We start from the raw sequence: 16875 nt of genomic DNA on the forward strand, positions 1-16875 counted from the left end.
TTTCTTTGTGGCTCTTTATACTTTTCTAGGATCTCGCATGTCGGTAGCACATTTCAGAGATACTACGCCGCAGTTTTGAAGAGACAAAAATAACACTCTCGGTGGAACTTCAAAGGAAGATTCACGAAGCCACGGTCCATGGCACTGCAAACCTTCAAATCCATCCCTCTTTTCTACATTGCAAACAGCAAAACTAGAAATAATACTTTCAAGGAAAGAGAATCTTTTGCTTACTTGTGAACACTGTAAGAGACGCTCCACTGCCTTGCGTAACGTTGTCTTCAGCCACAGCGAACACTTGCACCGTATACATGCTCCCCGGTGTCAGCCCAGTTAAAACAGCCATTTCAGAATCCACTCTTGTATCGAAGTCGGGCACTCCTGTGACTTGAACATTGTACCCGACTGCGACGCCTTCTGTCAGGTTCCACGTTAGGCTGAAGGACTTTGTCGTGATGTTTTCAGCAGTCAAACCTAAAATGTTTCCGGGCACTGTGGGAACACAAGTTCGATGATCGTTAGGCGGTTTTCTTTGCTTAGAAAGCCGTCTGTTTGATGATAATTAAAGAATCAAATGCAGAGACAGAGGGACAGACAAATACATCAAATAAATGAATGACTCGAAAAGTTCAGGAAGACATTCTTCCTCTGATACACTAACGCATACAATGTCCTCAAATGTCGATTAAACCGTCACGTGATTTCATGAAAGGGTTTATCAGGACAATAACAGTTTAGGACAAGGTTGAAACAAAAAAGCAACTCCAGATCTCAGGGTACCGGTAGATTCCGACGACCCTGGGGTGACCGATCGTCAAACGGGGCAACGAGACTGAGCGCCGCTTTTGCGGACTTCTCCTGTGTTTCACAAAGGATTTAAAAAGGCACGCTATTTGGGCTACACGTCTTTGACCGTGTGCCCTGGAACCCGTTTCTTGAGCGACGATTTAACACACAACCATACCCGTCTAATTTCGGTCATCTGAAGACTCTCGGTTCCATCTCCTTTGGCAATTGTTGACCCCGGCCGCTTTTATCCACCTGAACTTGCCCGTCCTCTACTCAGAATATGTCAGCCGTCCACATCATCCTTTCCTTCTATGTTGACCTCTTGCTACAGAGAACACGCTCTTGTAGGGGTCAGTCGAACCAGTTTATACCTCAGACGTTTTGTCCAGCCTGCTATAGTCCGCCTTTCGCTAGAGATCGCTCAGCAGGTGATACGCAATGAAGTCCGAATCGCCCAGGAATACTCACCTGTGGAAACCGTGAGAGAGGCAGCATCGCCTTCAGTGAAGTTGTCTCCATCCACAGCAGATACTTCCACCGTGTAGTTCCGCCAGGTATCAGCTGACTTATGGTGGCGGTCTCCGAATACACTGTCAAATCAGGGAGGGTAGTTCCAGGAATTTTCACCTTATAATGAACCACGCCGCTGAGGGCTGAACTCCACGTCAGTGTGATGGAGGTGGTTGTAATATCCTCAGCTGTCAGATTCAGGATCGTTTCAGGCTCTGGGGAGAAAATAGAGAAGCATGCCCGGGATCAGTAGTCATCAAAACCGCAACTCACGTTTCCTCCCTTTTGGAAAGGAGGATAGATAGAGTTTCAGTGGCCGGGGAAGACCCAATTCAGATTCCTCCCAGAAAACTCGGGAAATCCACTCAAGCGCTCGTCTACAAGACGACTCTCCATGAGGAAACGATGCCCTGACTGGAAAAGCAAGATCCCTAAAGTAAGGCGATAACTTTAAGAATTGGATTTAGGTACGCCTCGAGGATGGTGAAATCAAAAGTGGATCTGCAGGGTATGAGACAGAGAGAGTATCGTTTTGCTGCACCTTGGCAGTTTGCCAAGATACTGTGGTCAAGGCACCGCATGCCGTGACCCGTCGACAGGAATCTAAAGTCCATGCCGTCTTGCTGCCGAGGTGGTTCTGTTACGTTTCTTTGTGGCTCTTTTTACTTTTCTAGGATCTCGCGTGTCGGTAGCACATTTCAGAGATACTACGCCGCAGTTTTGAAGAGACAAAATAACACTCTCGGTGGAACTTCAAAGGAAGATTCACGAAGCCACGGTCCATGGCACTGCAAACCTTCAAATCCATCCTCTTTTCTACATTGCAAACAGCAAAACTAGAAATAATACTTTCAAGGAAAGAGAATCTTTTGCTTACTTGTGAACACTGTAAGAGACGCTCCACTGCCTTGCGTAACGTTGTCTTCAGCCACAGCGAACACTTGCACCGTATACATGCTCCCCGGTGTCAGCCCAGTTAAAACAGCCATTTCAGAATCCACTCTTGTATCGAAGTCGGGCACTCCTGTGACTTGAACATTGTACCCGACTGCGACGCCTTCTGTCAGGTTCCACGTTAGGCTGAAGGACTTTGTCGTGATGTTTTCAGCAGTCAAACCTAAAATGTTTCCGGGCACTGTGGGAACACAAGTTCGATGATCGTTAGGCGGTTTTCTTTGCTTAGAAAGCCGTCTGTTTGATGATAATTAAAGAATCAAATGCAGAGACAGAGGGACAGACAAATACATCAAATAAATGAATGACTCGAAAAGTTCAGGAAGACATTCTTCCTCTGATACACTAACGTACAATGTCCTCAAATGTCGATTAAACCGTCACGTGATTTCATGAAAGGGTTTATCAGGACAATAACAGTTTAGGACAAGGTTGAAACAAAAAAGCAACTCCAGATCTCAGGGTACCCGGTAGATTCCGCCACCCTGGGGTGACCGATCGTCAAACGGGGCAACGAGACTGAGCGCCGCTTTTGCGGACTTCTCCTGTGTTTCACAAAGGATTTAAAAAGGCACGCTATTTGGGCTACACGTCTTTGACCGTGTGCCCTGGAACCCGTTTCTTGAGCGACGATTTAACACACAACCATACCCCTCTAATTTCGGTCCTCTGAAGACTCTCGGTTCCATCTCCTTTGGCAATTGTTGACCCCGGCCGCTTTTATCCACCTGAACTTGCCCGTCCTCTACTCAGAATATGTCAGCCGTCCACATCATCCTTTCCTTCTATGTTGACCTCTTGCTACAGAGAACACGCTCTTGTAGGGGTCAGTCGAACCAGTTTATACCTCAGACGTTTTGTCCAGCCTGCTATAGTCCGGCCTTTCGCTAGAGATCGCTCAGCAGGTGATACGCAATGAAGTCCGAATCGCCCAGGAATACTCACCTGTGGAAACCGTGAGAGAGGCAGCATCGCCTTCAGTGAAGTTGTCTCCATCCACAGCAGATACTTCCACCGTGTAGTTCCGGCCAGGTATCAGCTGACTTATGGTGGCGGTCTCCGAATACACTGTCAAATCAGGGAGGGTAGTTCCAGGAATTTTCACCTTATAATGAACCACGCCGCTGAGGGCTGAACTCCACGTCAGTGTGATGGAGGTGGTTGTAATATCCTCAGCTGTCAGATTCAGGATCGTTTCAGGCTCTGGGGAGAAAATAGAGAAGCATGCCGGGATCAGTAGTCATCAAAACCGCAACTCACGTTTCCTCCCTTTTGGAAAGGAGGATAGATAGAGTTTCAGTGGCCGGGGAAGACCCAATTCAGATTCCTCCCAGAAAACTCGGGAAATCCACTCAAGCGCTCGTCTACAAGACGACTCTCCATGAGGAAACGATGCCCTGACTGGAAAAGCAAGATCCCTAAAGTAAGACGATAACTTTAAGAATTGGATTTAGGTACGTCTCGAGGATGGTGAAATCAAAAGTGGATCTGCAGGGTATGAGACAGAGAGAGTATCGTTTTGCTGCACCTTGGCAGTTTGCCAAGATACTGTGGTCAAGGCACGCATGCCGTGACCCGTCGACAGGAATCTAAAGTCCATGCCGTCTTGCTGCCGAGGTGGTTCGTTACGTTTCTTTGTGGCTCTTTTTACTTTTCTAGGATCTCGCGTGTCGGTAGCACATTTCAGAGATACTACGTCGCAGTTTTGAAGAGACAAAATAACACTCTCGGTGGAACTTCAAAGGAAGATTCACGAAGCCACGGTCCATGGCACTGCAAACCTTCAAATCCATCCTCTTTTCTACATTGCAAACAGCAAAACTAGAAATAATACTTTCAAGGAAAGAGAATCTTTTGCTTACTTGTGAACACTGTAAGAGACGCTCCACTGCCTTGCGTAACGTTGTCTTCAGCCACAGCGAACACTTGCACCGTATACATGCTCCCCGGTGTCAGCCCAGTTAAAACAGCCATTTCAGAATCCACTCTAGTATCGAAGTCGGGCACTCCTGTGACTTGAACATTGTACCCGACTGCGACGCCTTCTGTCAGGTTCCACGTTAGGCTGAAGGACTTTGTCGTGATGTTTTCAGCAGTCAAACCTAAAATGTTTCCGGGCACTGTGGGAACACAAGTTCGATGATCGTTAGGCGGTTTTCTTTGCTTAGAAAGCCGTCTGTTTGATGATAATTAAAGAATCAAATGCAGAGACAGAGGGACAGACAAATACATCAAATAAATGAATGACTCGAAAAGTTCAGGAAGACATTCTTCCTCTGATACACTAACGTACAATGTCCTCAAATGTCGATTAAACCGTCACGTGATTTCATGAAAGGGTTTATCAGGACAATAACAGTTTAGGACAAGGTTGAAACAAAAAAGCAACTCCAGATCTCAGGGTACCCGGTAGATTCCGCGACCCTGGGGTGACCGATCGTCAAACGGGGCAACGAGACTGAGCGCCGCTTTTGCGGACTTCTCCTGTGTTTCACAAAGGATTTAAAAAGGCACGCTATTTGGGCTACACGTCTTTGACCGTGTGCCCTGGAACCCGTTTCTTGAGCGACGATTTAACACACAACCATACCCTCTAATTTCGGTCATCTGAAGACTTTTGGTTCCATCTCCTTTGGCAATTGTTGACCCCGGCCGCTTTTATCCACCTGAACTTGCCCGTCCTCTACTCAGAATATGTCAGCCGTCCACATCATCCTTTCCTTCTATGTTGACCTCTTGCTACAGAGAACACGCTCTTGTAGGGTCAGTCGAACCAGTTTATACCTCAGACGTTTTGTCCAGCCTGCTATAGTCCGGCCTTTTCGCTAGAGATCGCTCAGCAGGTGATACGCAATGAAGTCCGAATCGCCCAGGAATACTCACCTGTGGAAACCGTGAGAGAGGCAGCATCGCCTTCAGTGAAGTTGTCTCCATCCACAGCAGATACTTCCACCGTGTAGTTCCGGCCAGGTATCAGCTGACTTATGGTGGCGGTCTCCGAATACACTGTCAAATCAGGGAGGGTAGTTCCAGGAATTTTCACCTTATAATGAACCACGCCGCTGAGGGCTGAACTCCACGTCAGTGTGATGGAGGTGGTTGTAATATCCTCAGCTGTCAGATTCAGGATCGTTTCAGGCTCTGGGGAGAAAATAGAGAAGCATGCCGGGATCAGTAGTCATCAAAACCGCAACTCACGTTTCCTCCCTTTTGGAAAGGAGGATAGATAGAGTTTCAGTGGCCGGGGAAGACCCAATTCAGATTCCTCCCAGAAAACTCGGGAAATCCACTCAAGCGCTCGTCTACAAGACGACTCTCCATGAGGAAACGATGCCCTGACTGGAAAAGCAAGATCCCTAAAGTAAGACGATAACTTTAAGAATTGGATTTAGGTACGTCTCGAGGATGGTGAAATCAAAAGTGGATCTGCAGGGTATGAGACAGAGAGAGTATCGTTTTGCTGCACCTTGGCAGTTTGCCAAGATACTGTGGTCAAGGCACGCATGCCGTGACCCGTCGACAGGAATCTAAAGTCCATGCCGTCTTGCTGCCGAGGTGGTTCGGTTACGTTTCTTTGTGGCTCTTTTTACTTTTCTAGGATCTCGCGTGTCGGTAGCACATTTCAGAGATACTACGTCGCAGTTTTGAAGAGACAAATCCAAACCCACCCTCCTACCTTTGAAACGCCTTGTGAATTGAAGCCCGCCTCAGTCATATCCCCAGTTTACCACCTTGTTCCGTCTTAAAATTTTAGGGTCGCCGAAGTCCACCTAAATTACCCCAAGTACTCATGCCGCGAGTGTAATCCTCCCTGAAAAGGTCTCGCAGTACGGGATGAGACGGGCATAAAACTTAGGTTTCCCAAAGCAAAATTCCCCTTAGGGGACGAACAGTTTGGGGTGGAAACCAATTTAAAGGCTCCGGGAATCCCGGAACACGCCCTAAAGCGAACCACGGGAAAAAGGTTTAGGGGAAATCAATGGACGGGGTCTGGGAGAAAATAGGCCCCAAGGCAAAGGTCTTCCTCAGGGATGATGATAAGTCTGGCCGGGCGTAAATCCTCCAACCGGAAATCAATGTCTACAGTTGCCGAGTTTCGACTTGGTTAAATAAGTAAGGGTAGGGGAAAAAAAATTATATCGCCAGGGTTAAAAAATTCGGGTTTTTAACAAATATCTTTCTGACCTTGCTTCCAAATATTCAACGGGAAGACAAATTCAATTGCCGGTTTTTCAGGGGGTTCCCGTTCCTTGGCTACCTATTCTTTTGCTACCTTCCATAGACATACGCATTAAAGATAAACTTTTGGAATGTAGGGAGTTCCGCCTCCCATTTTAACCTTCCTTATTGAAAGGGATATCTTTAAGAAACTAAAATTTTGTTATTGGAAACTAAAGGGTAACTGGTCATTGCTTAGCCTTGTTTTCCCAAAATTTTAAACAAAAGCCAACAAATACAAAAGGTCGAAAGCGGATCATCTTAACGTTTACTACGCTTCTTAAAATTTTAGGCTCAAGGATTGAAGGTTTTTCAGCAATACAAATGAATAGGTTAAAAGCAATTGCTCCTTCCAATAAAACAGCATTGGCAAGGCTGTGGCCCTTAGTAGGAAAGAAAAACAATCCAATAATGCTCTGAAGGCCGGGATTCTCTTGTTATACTAAACTACCAATCATGTCCCTAGATCGGTCATTGTTTTCGATTAAACTTTAACAAGTTGCAGCACCGACTCAGTACCGTATTCCGGCTCTTGTGACCTGTCAAAGGGGCCCGAAGACTGCCCATTTTACGGACTTCTTCCCGATTAACCTATTGAGAACGCTACCTTTGACCCGTCTCAGCGATTTACACCGTACCCGAATGTTTAAGCTCTCGTTTCCTCTTGAATTTCCGCTTTATCACCGACCTTGCTCAGTCAGGATGTCCACTTTTCCGGGACCTTATGAGAACAGCCGGGGAAAAGTACAGTTAGCAGTTTTATCGTGGGGCCCTTAAGGGGATGGTAGAGTTAGATGAAGCGATCGCCGAAACCACTCATTCAAAGGAGAGATATCTCCACAGGAATTCGATCAGAGGAAAAAGCTCGGTATAGTGTCTAACAAACCCTAGGAGATGGCAGAATACCTTATTAAAATTGGAGGCTCTCAGGTGAAGGTGAATCTCGTCATGGCGTTGGCCTGGAAAAGACTATGGCGATCGTAGTCTCAAAGAAATCCGCTCTTTGAAAGGAGGATAGATTTGTGGCGAAGATTCTAGATTCCCCGAAACCTTGAAACCCAGCCCTCAAAAACATCTCATGATGATATTTGCATCCTAAATAGATACTTTAATGGATTAGACTTCAGATGCAAATAAATATACGGGATAACGAAATTCGAGCGTCCTTGCCAGATATGTGTCAATCGCCCTCCTTCCACCGAACTAAACCATTTCATGAAATGCTTTCCGTTGGGCCTTACTTAGGTTGCTGTCAGCAACGCCTCTACGTGATTTAAGAGGTCAAACAATTCAAAAAATTCCGAGGTCAGGACTGCACCTTCAACTTTCCTTTTTGCAACGTAATTAAATAATTTAAAGAGAATGCTTACGGGAAACTAAAAGTCCGGGTCAAAGGGCCATGCCGCGACAAATACGGCATGCTCTCAACGTTAACAGTAGAACATTTAAAAATTGCGACCTGACTTGACATTCCGAACTTCTCCATTTACGTTACGTAAATGCTGAGGGTTTACCAAATTTTGTGTTGGACAAGGTTAAAACAGTTAGGTCTTTTGGTAGAAGCCGTGTTGAGTATTAAGATCATGCAGAAAGCCCAAATCCATAAATTCAAGGTTATCAGAGATTCCCTTTCTAACGTGCATGCCTAAGCGATTAACCCCCATATTTCCTTTAAGTTTACTCCAAACAGTTGCTGCAAGCAACTTAGACCCCGGTCCGTTCCAGACTTGGTGACCTCAGAAAGATCACGCTCGACGATTCCTTTGAAAAAAGACGATTTGGCTCATTGATGTGCCCTGACCGTCTTGAGGCGATTTACAACAAATAGCGTTTACTGTAATGACGGTTCCCCTTTTGCAATGGGCGGATTCAGTGAATTGCCTCAATCACCTGTCCGCAATCTTTCTTTGGGACTAAGCCGGAACGGAGCTTATAGCAATTAACCTTTTAGACTGGGGTATATGTTCCAGGTAAGATTCAGGAGTTTGATCGCATGAAAGACTCCCTGTAGCAGTGAAGGAACAACCTGAAGTGCTTTCAAGAATCCACGAGTTCCGCCAGGTACCGATATGGGTTCGAAAAATCAAAGGGTTGTTCGATTTACCAATAACGCGGAATGAGGGGAGGTATTAATCCAGCTCTCGTTGGCGTTTGTTGGGATGGAGCAATGCGGATCAGCCAAACCGGACAATACCTCCTTTGGAAGGAGTGAGAGTTTCTGGCGGGGATTCTTTCCTCCCGACGGAAAACCCAAAACACTTCATGAGGAATCCACTGGAAAACCCCTAAAGAAAGATTTAAAAGATTGCTAAACCCGGATTTAACAAAATGGAGATAAAAAGATCTTGTTGCAGTGGCACCTGTCTAATGCTCACTGCCACCCTTCCTTGCTCAGGTGCGGTTTCGCTTCTATTCTATGGCATCGGAGCACATTAGAGATTACCCGTTAAGAGGAATAACTTGAACTTAGGGAGATTAACAAACAAATTCAAACTCCTTTACATTCACGAACTAGAAATCTAGAAGTTTGCTATTAAATGGCAGACAATACATAGAAGTTACAAACAACCTTCCGTATCAGCCCATGTCCGTTAAACGAATTTGAACCCTGTATCGGGCCCGTTAAAATGCGTCTGACGGTCCCTGACCGCTGCTGTATCAACGCCAACCCTATTCCGGCATTAAAAGGCTGGGTTACTGTTTCGCCACGGTTTACAAATAACTCCAAACAACAAAACTCAAAAATAAGACCAATTCAACTTTTCCTATACCTAAATCAAAGCTCCTGTACTTTAGGAAAGGTTCGGAAAGTAGGCAGTGCAACAACTCCACTCAGAGTATTCCTGGCTCAGGACGGCAATGGCATCGAACGCTTTTGGGATTCCGTGTTTCACAAGATTAAACTCTTTGGTCCTTGACCGGTCTGGTTTCTGAGCGCGATTTAATAACCTTGCGCCTTGATCGGTCCTCCGGGAATGTGCGCGCTTTTATCCAGACTTCTCTTGGATTGTCGCCATCTTCATTACCCTTGCAAGCCTCCCTGGGAGGACATTAATCAGAATTTCAGCCTAGAGTTGGCCAAAGTACAGTGAATCATGAAGTACGACGGATACTCACCTGGAAAGAGAATGACCAGGTGGTCTCCGCAGATTAATCAGGTGTCGGGATAGTGACTTATGGTGGCGCTCTTCAATCGGGATTAATTTTTATACCACGGGAGCTAACCCGCGGGTTGGGGGTGATTCCTCCCTTACAGGTCGTTATCAAAAGAACACCGACAGATATAAACAGAACACTTTCTTTGGAAAGGAAAGGTTCATGCCGCCTTTCTCCAGAAAACTGAAATAACCCGGAAACGACTTAAGAAAGTATGCCTGGAAGGACCAGAAATTTAATGTTAATTGCGAGGAGTGAATACTCAGTAAAAGGATTTTGTACTTGATGCCTATCGTTCGAGCTTGATGTAAAGAATAAAAGTCGCTTTATATGATATGGTTCTTTTCTTATCTAGCATTAAATCTTTAGGAAACATTGGGTTCGAATTAGGAGTTAACCAAACATTCAATCAAAATTAATTAAATTTGGAAAATTCAATGAACAAAACCCTCTCGGGCGGTTAAACCAATTGGACCTTCTCCCCGGGGCCGGCCTTTTCCACTCCTTTTGGTTTAAAATTCCACCCCTTTTTCCCCTTTCCCCTTCCCACAAATTCTCGGTCCTCTGGACTCATTCCATCTCCTTTGGCTTAATTGTTGACCCGGCCGCTTTATCCACCTGAACTTGCCGTCCTCTACTCGAATTAATGCCGTCCACATCATCCTTTCCTTCTATGTGACACTTGCTACAGAGAACCGCCTTGTAGAGTCAGTCGAACAGTTTATACCTCAGACGTTTTGTCCAGCCTGCTATAGTCACGGTCCTTTTGCTAGAGATCGCTCCGGTGATCCAATGAAGTCCGAACAGGAATACTCACCGTGGAAACCGTCGAGAGAGGCAGCACCCTTCAGTGAAGTTGGGCTCCATCCACAGCTGATACTTCCACCGTGTAGTTCCGGCCGGGTATCAGCTGACTTATGGTGGCGGTCTCCAATACACTGTCAAATCAGGGAGGTAGTTCCAGGAATTTTCACCTTATAATGAACCACCCGCTGAGGCTGAACTCCCGTCAGTGTGATGGAGGTGGTTGTAATATCCCCCAGCTGTCAGATTCAGGGTGTTTCAGGCTCTGGGGAGAAAATAGAGAAGCATGCCGGATCAGTAGTCATCAAAACCGCAACTCCACGCTTTCTCCCTTTGGAAAGGAGGATAGATAGAGTTTCAGTGGCCGGGAAGACCCCTTCAGATTCCTCCCAGAAAACTCGGGAAATCCACTCCAAGCGTTACAAGCGACTCTCCATGAGGAACGATGCCCTGACTGGAAAAGCAAGATCCCTAAGTAAGGCGATAACTTTAGAATTGGATTTAAGTACGCCCGAGGATGGTGAAATCAAAAGTGGATCTGCAGGGTATGAGAGAGAGAGTATCGTTTTGCTGCATTGGCAGTTTGCCAGATACTGTGGTCAAGGCAAAGCATGCCGGACCCGTCGACAGGAATCTAAAGTCCATGCCGCTTGCTGCGAGGTGGTTCGTTACGTTTCTTTGTCTCTTTTACTTTGCTAGATCTCGTCCGGTGCACATTTCACAGATACTATCCGATTTTGAAGAGACAAAATAACACTCTCGTGGAACTTCAAAGGAAGATTCACGAGCCACGGTCCATGGCACTGCAAACCTTCAAACCCTCCCTCTTTCTACATTGCAAACAGCAAAACTAGAAATAACACTTTCAAGGAAGAGAATCTTTTGCTTACTTGTGAACACTGTAGGGCCCACTGCCTTGCGTAACGTTGTCTTCAGCCACAGCGAACACTTACCGTGTACATGCTCCCGAAGTCAGCCCAGTTAAAACAGCCATTTCAGAATCCACTTTGTATCGAAGTCAGACTCTGTGACTTGAACATTGTACCCGATTTAGCGCGCCTTCGTCAGGTTCCACGTTAGGCTGAAGGACTTTGTCGTGATGTTTTCAGCAGTCAAACCTAAATGTTTCCGGCACTGTGGAACACAAGTTCGATGATGCGTTAGGCGGTTTTCTTTGCTTAGAAAGCCGTCTGTTTGATGATAATTAAAGAATCAAATGCAGAGACAGAGGGACAGACAAATACATCAAATAAATGAATGACTTCAAAAGTTCAGGAGACATTCTTCCTCTGATACACTAACTAAATGTCCTCAAATGTCGATTAAACCGTCCGCTGATTTCCTGAAAGGGTTTATCAGGACAATAACAGTTTAGGACAAGGTTGAAACAAAAAGCAACTCCAGATCTCAGGGTACCCGGTAGATTCCGGCTATTCTGGGTGACCGATCATCAACGGAAGAGACTGAGCCGCTAGGGACTTCTCCTGTGTTTCACAAAGGATTTAAAAGGCCGCTATTTGGGCTACACGCGCTTGACCGTGTGCCTGGAACCCGTTCTTGATGTTGATTTAACACACAACCATACCTCTAATTTCGGTCCTCTGAAGACTCTCGGTTCCATCTCCTTGGCAATTGTTGACCCGGCCGCTTTTATCCACCTGAACTTGCCGTCCTCTACTCAGAATATGTCAGCTCCACATCATCCTTTCCTTCTATGTTGACCTCTTGCTACAGAGAACAGCTCTTGTAGGGGTCAGTAGACCAGTTTATACCTCAGACGTTTGTCCAGCCTGCTATAGTCCGCCTTTACGCAGAGATCGCTCAGCGGGTATGCAATGAAGTACCGACCCAGGAATACTCACCTGTGGAAACCGTGGAGAGGCAGCATAGCTTCAGTGAAGTTGTCTCCATCCACAGCAGATACTTTCCACCGTGTAAGTTCCGCCAGGTATCAGCTGACTTATGGTGGCGGTCTCCAATACACTGTCAAATCAGGAGGGTAGTTCCAGGAATTTTCACCTTATATGAACCACGCCTGAGGGCTGAACCACGTCAGTGTGATGGAGGTGGTTGTAATATCCTCCAGCTTCAGATTCAGGATCGTTTCAGGCTCTGGGGAGAAAAAGAGAAGCATGCCGGGATCAGAGTCATCAAACCCCAACTCACGTTTCCCCTTTGGAAAAGGAGGATAGATAGAGTTTCAGTGGCCGGGAAGACCCAATTCAGATTCCTCCCAGAAACTCGAAATCCACTCAAGCTCGTCTACAAGGCGACTCTCCATGAGGAAACGATGCCCCTGACTGGAAAAGCAAGATCCCTAAGTAAGCGATAACTTTAAGAATTGGATTTAGGATGCTCGAGGATGTGAAATCAAAAGTGGATCTGCAGGGTATGAGACAGAGAGAGTATCGTTTTGCTGCACCTTGGCAGTTTGCCAAGATACTTGGTCAAGGCACCGCATGCCGTGACCGCGCAGGAATCTAAAGTCCATGCCGTCTTGCTGCAGGTGGTTGTTCACGTCTTTGTGGCTCTTTTTACTTTGCTAGGATCTCGCGTCGGTAGCACATTTCACAGATACTACGCGCGTTTTGAAGAGACAAAAATAACACTCTCGGTGGAACTTCAAGAAGATTCACGAAGCCACGGTCCATGGCACTGCAAACCTTCAAATCCATCCTCTTTCTACAGCAACAGCAAAACTAGAAATAACACTTCAAGGAAAGAGAATCTTTGCTTACTTGTGAACACTGTAAGAGGCGCTCCACTGCCTTCGTACGTGTCTCAGCCACAGCAACACTTGCACCGTATACGCTCCCGTGTCGCCCAGTTAACACCATTTCAGAATCCACCTTTATCAAGTCGGCACTCCTGTGACTTGAACATTGTACCCGACTGCGCGCTTCTGTCAGGTTCCTAGGCTGAAGGACTTTGTCGTGATATTTTCGCAGTCAAACCTAAAATGTTTCCGGCACTGTGGGAAACAAGTTCGATGATCGTTAGGGTTTCTTTTATTGAAGCACGCTGTTTGATGATAATTAAAGAATCAAATGCAGAGACAGAGGGACAGACAAATACATCAAATAAATGAATGACTCAAAAGTTCAGGAAGACATTCTTCCTTGATACATACACGCATAATGTCCTCAAATGTCGATTAAACGTCCAGGGTTTCATGAAAGGGTTTATCAGGACCAATAAGCTTAGGACAAAGGGTTGAAACAAAAAGCAACTCCAGATCCGGTACCCGGTAGATTCGACGACCTGGGGTGACCGATCGCAAACGGGCACGAGACTGGCGCCGCTATTGGACTTCTCCTGTTTTCACAAAGGATTTAAAAGACCGCTATTTGGGCTCACGTCTTTGACCTGTGCCCTGGAACCCGTTCTTGAGACGATTTAACAAAACCAACTCTAATTTGGTCCTCTGAAGACTCTCGATTCCATCTCCTTTGGCAATTGTTGACCGCGCTTTATCCACCTGAACTTGCCTCTCTCTACTCAGAATATGTCAGCCGTCACATCACCTTTCCTCTTATGTTGACCTCTTGCACAGAGAACAACGCTCTTGTAGGGCGTCGAACCAGTTTATACCTAGACGTTTTCCAGCCTGCTATAGTCCCTTTTCAGAAGTGCAGCAGGTGATACTAATGAAGTCCGAATCCCAGGGTACTCACCTGTGGAAACCGTGGGGAGAGGCAGCCCGCCTTCAGTGAAGTTGTCTCCATCCACAGAATACTTCCACCGGTAGTTCCGCCAGGTATCAGCTGACTTATGGTGGCGGTCTCCAATACACTGTCAAATCAGGAGGGTAGTTCCAGAATTTTCACCTTATAATGAACCACGCCGCTAAGGTCTGAACTCCACGTCAGTGTGATGGAGGTGGTTGTAATATCCTCAGCTGTCAAATTTAGGATCGTTTCAGGCTCTGGGGAGAAAATAGAGAAGCATGCCGGGATCAGTAGTCATCAAAACCGTAACTCACGTTTCCTCCCTTTTGGAAAGGAGGATAGATAGAGTTTCAGTGGCCGGGGAAGACCCAATTCAGATTCCTCCCCGAAAAACTCGGGCAATCCACTCAAGCGCTCGTCTACAAGACGACTCTCCATGAGGAGCCGATGCCCTGACTGGAAAAGCAAGATACCAAAAGTAAGACGATAACTTTAAGAATCGGATTTAGAGTGCGTCTAAAGGAGGTGAAATCAAAGCGGATCTGCAGGGTATGAGACAGAGAGATATCGTTTTGCTGCGCCTTGGCAGTTTCCCAAGATACTGTGGTTAATGCACAGCATGCCGTGACCCATCGACAGGAATCTAAAGTCCATGCCGTCTTGCTGCCGAGGTGGTTGATTCACGTTTCTTTGGGGCTCTTTTTAGTTTTCTAGGATCTCGCATGTCGGTAGCACATTTCAGAGATACTACGTCGCAGTTTTGAAGAGACAAAAGTAACACTCTCGGTGGAACTTCAAAGGAAGATTCACGAGGCCATGGTCCATTCCAGGGCAAACCTTCAAATCCATCCTTCTTTTCTACATTGCAAACAGCAAAACTAGAAATAATACATTCAAGGAAAGAGAATCTTTTGCTTACTTGTGAACACTGTAAGAGACGCTCCACTGCCTTGCGTAACGTTGTCTTCAGCCACAGCGAACACTTGCACCGTATACTTGCTCCCCGGTGTCAACCCAGTCAAAACAGCCATTTCAGAATCCACTCTAGTATCGAAGTCGGGCACTCCTGTGACTTGAACATTGTACCCGACTCGGCGCCTTTGTCAGGTTCACGTTAGGCTGAAGGACTTTGTCGTGATGTTTTCAGCAGTCAAACCTAAAATGTTTCCGGGCACTGTGGGAACACAAGTTCGATGATCGTTAGGCGGTTTTCTTTGCTTAGAACGCCGTCTGTTAGATGATAATTGAATCAAATGCAGCGACAGAGTGACAGACAAATACATCAAATAAATGAATGACTCGAAAAGTTCAGGAAGACATTCTTCCTCTGATACACTAACGTACAATGTCCTGAAATGTCGATGAAACCGTCACGTGATTTCAGAAAGGGTTTATCAGGACAATAACAGTTTAGGACAAGGTTGAAACAAAAAGCAACTCCAGATCTCAGGGTACCCGGTAGATTCCGCCGACCCTGGATTGACCGATCGTCAAACGGGGCAACGAGACTGAGCGCCGCTTTTGCGGACTTCTCCTGTGTTTCACAAAGGATTTAAAAAGGCACGCTATTTGGGCTACACGTCTTTGACCGTGTGCCCTGGAACCCGTTTCTTGAGCGACGATTTAACACACAACCGTACCCGTCTAATTTCGGTCATCTGAGGACTTTTGGTTCCATCTCCTTTGGCAATTGTTGACCACGGCCGCTTTTATACACCTGAAGTTGCCCGTCCTCTACTCAGAATATGTCAGCCGTCCAAATCATCCTTTCCTTCTGTGTTGACCTCTTGCTACAGAGAACACGCTCTTGTAGGGGTCAGTCGAACCAGTTTATACCTCAGACGTTTTGTCCAGCCTGCTATAGTCCGGCCATTCTCGCTAGAGATCGCTCAGCAGATGATACGCAATGAAGTCCGAACCGCCCAGGAATACGCACCTGTGGAAACCGTGAGAGAGGCAGCATCGCCTTCAGTGAAGTTGTCTCCATCCACAGCAGATACTTCCACCGTGTAGTTCCGGCCAGGTATCAAGCTGACTTATGGTGGCGGTCTCCGAATACACTGTCAAATCAGGGAGGGTAGTTCCAGGAATTTTCACCTTATAATGAACCACGCCGCTAAGGGCTGAACTCCACGTCAGTGTGATGGAGGTGGTTGTAATATCCTCAGCTGTCAAATTTAGGATCGTTTCAGGCTCTGGGGAGAAAATAGAAAGCATGCCCGGGATCAGTAGTCATCAAAACCGTAACTCACGTTTCCTCCCTTTTGGAAAGGAGGATAGATAGAGTTTCAGTGGCCGGGGAAGACCCAATTCAGATTCCTCCCCGAAAAACTCGGGCAATCCACTCAAGCGCTCGTCTACAAGACGACTCTCCATGAGGAGCCGATGCCCTGACTGGAAAAGCAAGATACCAAAGTAAGACGATAACTTTAAGAATCGGATTTAGAGTGCGTCTGAGGATGGTGAAATCAAAAGGGATCTGCAGGGTATGAGACAGAGAGTATCGTTTTGCTGCACCTTGGCAGTTTGCCAAGATACTGTGGTCAAGGCACGCATGCCGTGACCGTCGACAGGAATCTAAAGTCCATGCCGTCTTGCTGCGAGGTGGTTGATTACGTTTCTTTGTGGCTCTTTTACTTTCTAGGATCTCTGTCGGTAGCACATTTCAGAGATACTACGTGCAGATTTTGAAGAGACAAAATAACACTCTGGTGGAACTTCAAAGGAAGATTCACGAGCCAGCACAATCATCATTCACATTGCAAACAGCTAAACA

The 16875-nt window shown here is 46.3% G+C and overlaps 1 protein-coding gene and 1 long non-coding RNA gene across 2 annotated transcripts; both read right to left on the reverse strand.

Annotated features, from left to right (window-relative positions):
• Nucleotides 1–771: 771 nt before the first annotated feature.
• Nucleotides 772–15160, reverse strand: LOC120522144 (receptor-type tyrosine-protein phosphatase eta-like). Its single transcript, XM_039743284.1, has 7 exons — nt 15019–15160; nt 5137–5394; nt 4116–4373; nt 3199–3456; nt 2177–2434; nt 1258–1514; nt 772–858 (listed from the first exon to the last, which is right to left on the reverse strand). Exons 1-7 carry the CDS (start codon nt 15128–15130, stop codon nt 772–774), a joined length of 1488 nt encoding a protein of 495 aa, XP_039599218.1. The 5' UTR covers nt 15131–15160.
• Nucleotides 15161–15210: 50 nt separating this feature from the next.
• On the reverse strand, nt 15211–16124 carry LOC120522145. Its single transcript, XR_005632293.1, has 2 exons — nt 16036–16124; nt 15211–15273 (listed from the first exon to the last, which is right to left on the reverse strand). It is a non-coding gene; the product is annotated as an uncharacterized LOC120522145 (long non-coding RNA).
• Nucleotides 16125–16875: the final 751 nt, after the last annotated feature.

Source organism: Polypterus senegalus, unplaced genomic scaffold, assembly GCF_016835505.1.
Source record: "Polypterus senegalus isolate Bchr_013 unplaced genomic scaffold, ASM1683550v1 scaffold_3085, whole genome shotgun sequence".
Lineage (NCBI taxonomy): Eukaryota > Metazoa > Chordata > Cladistia > Polypteriformes > Polypteridae > Polypterus > Polypterus senegalus.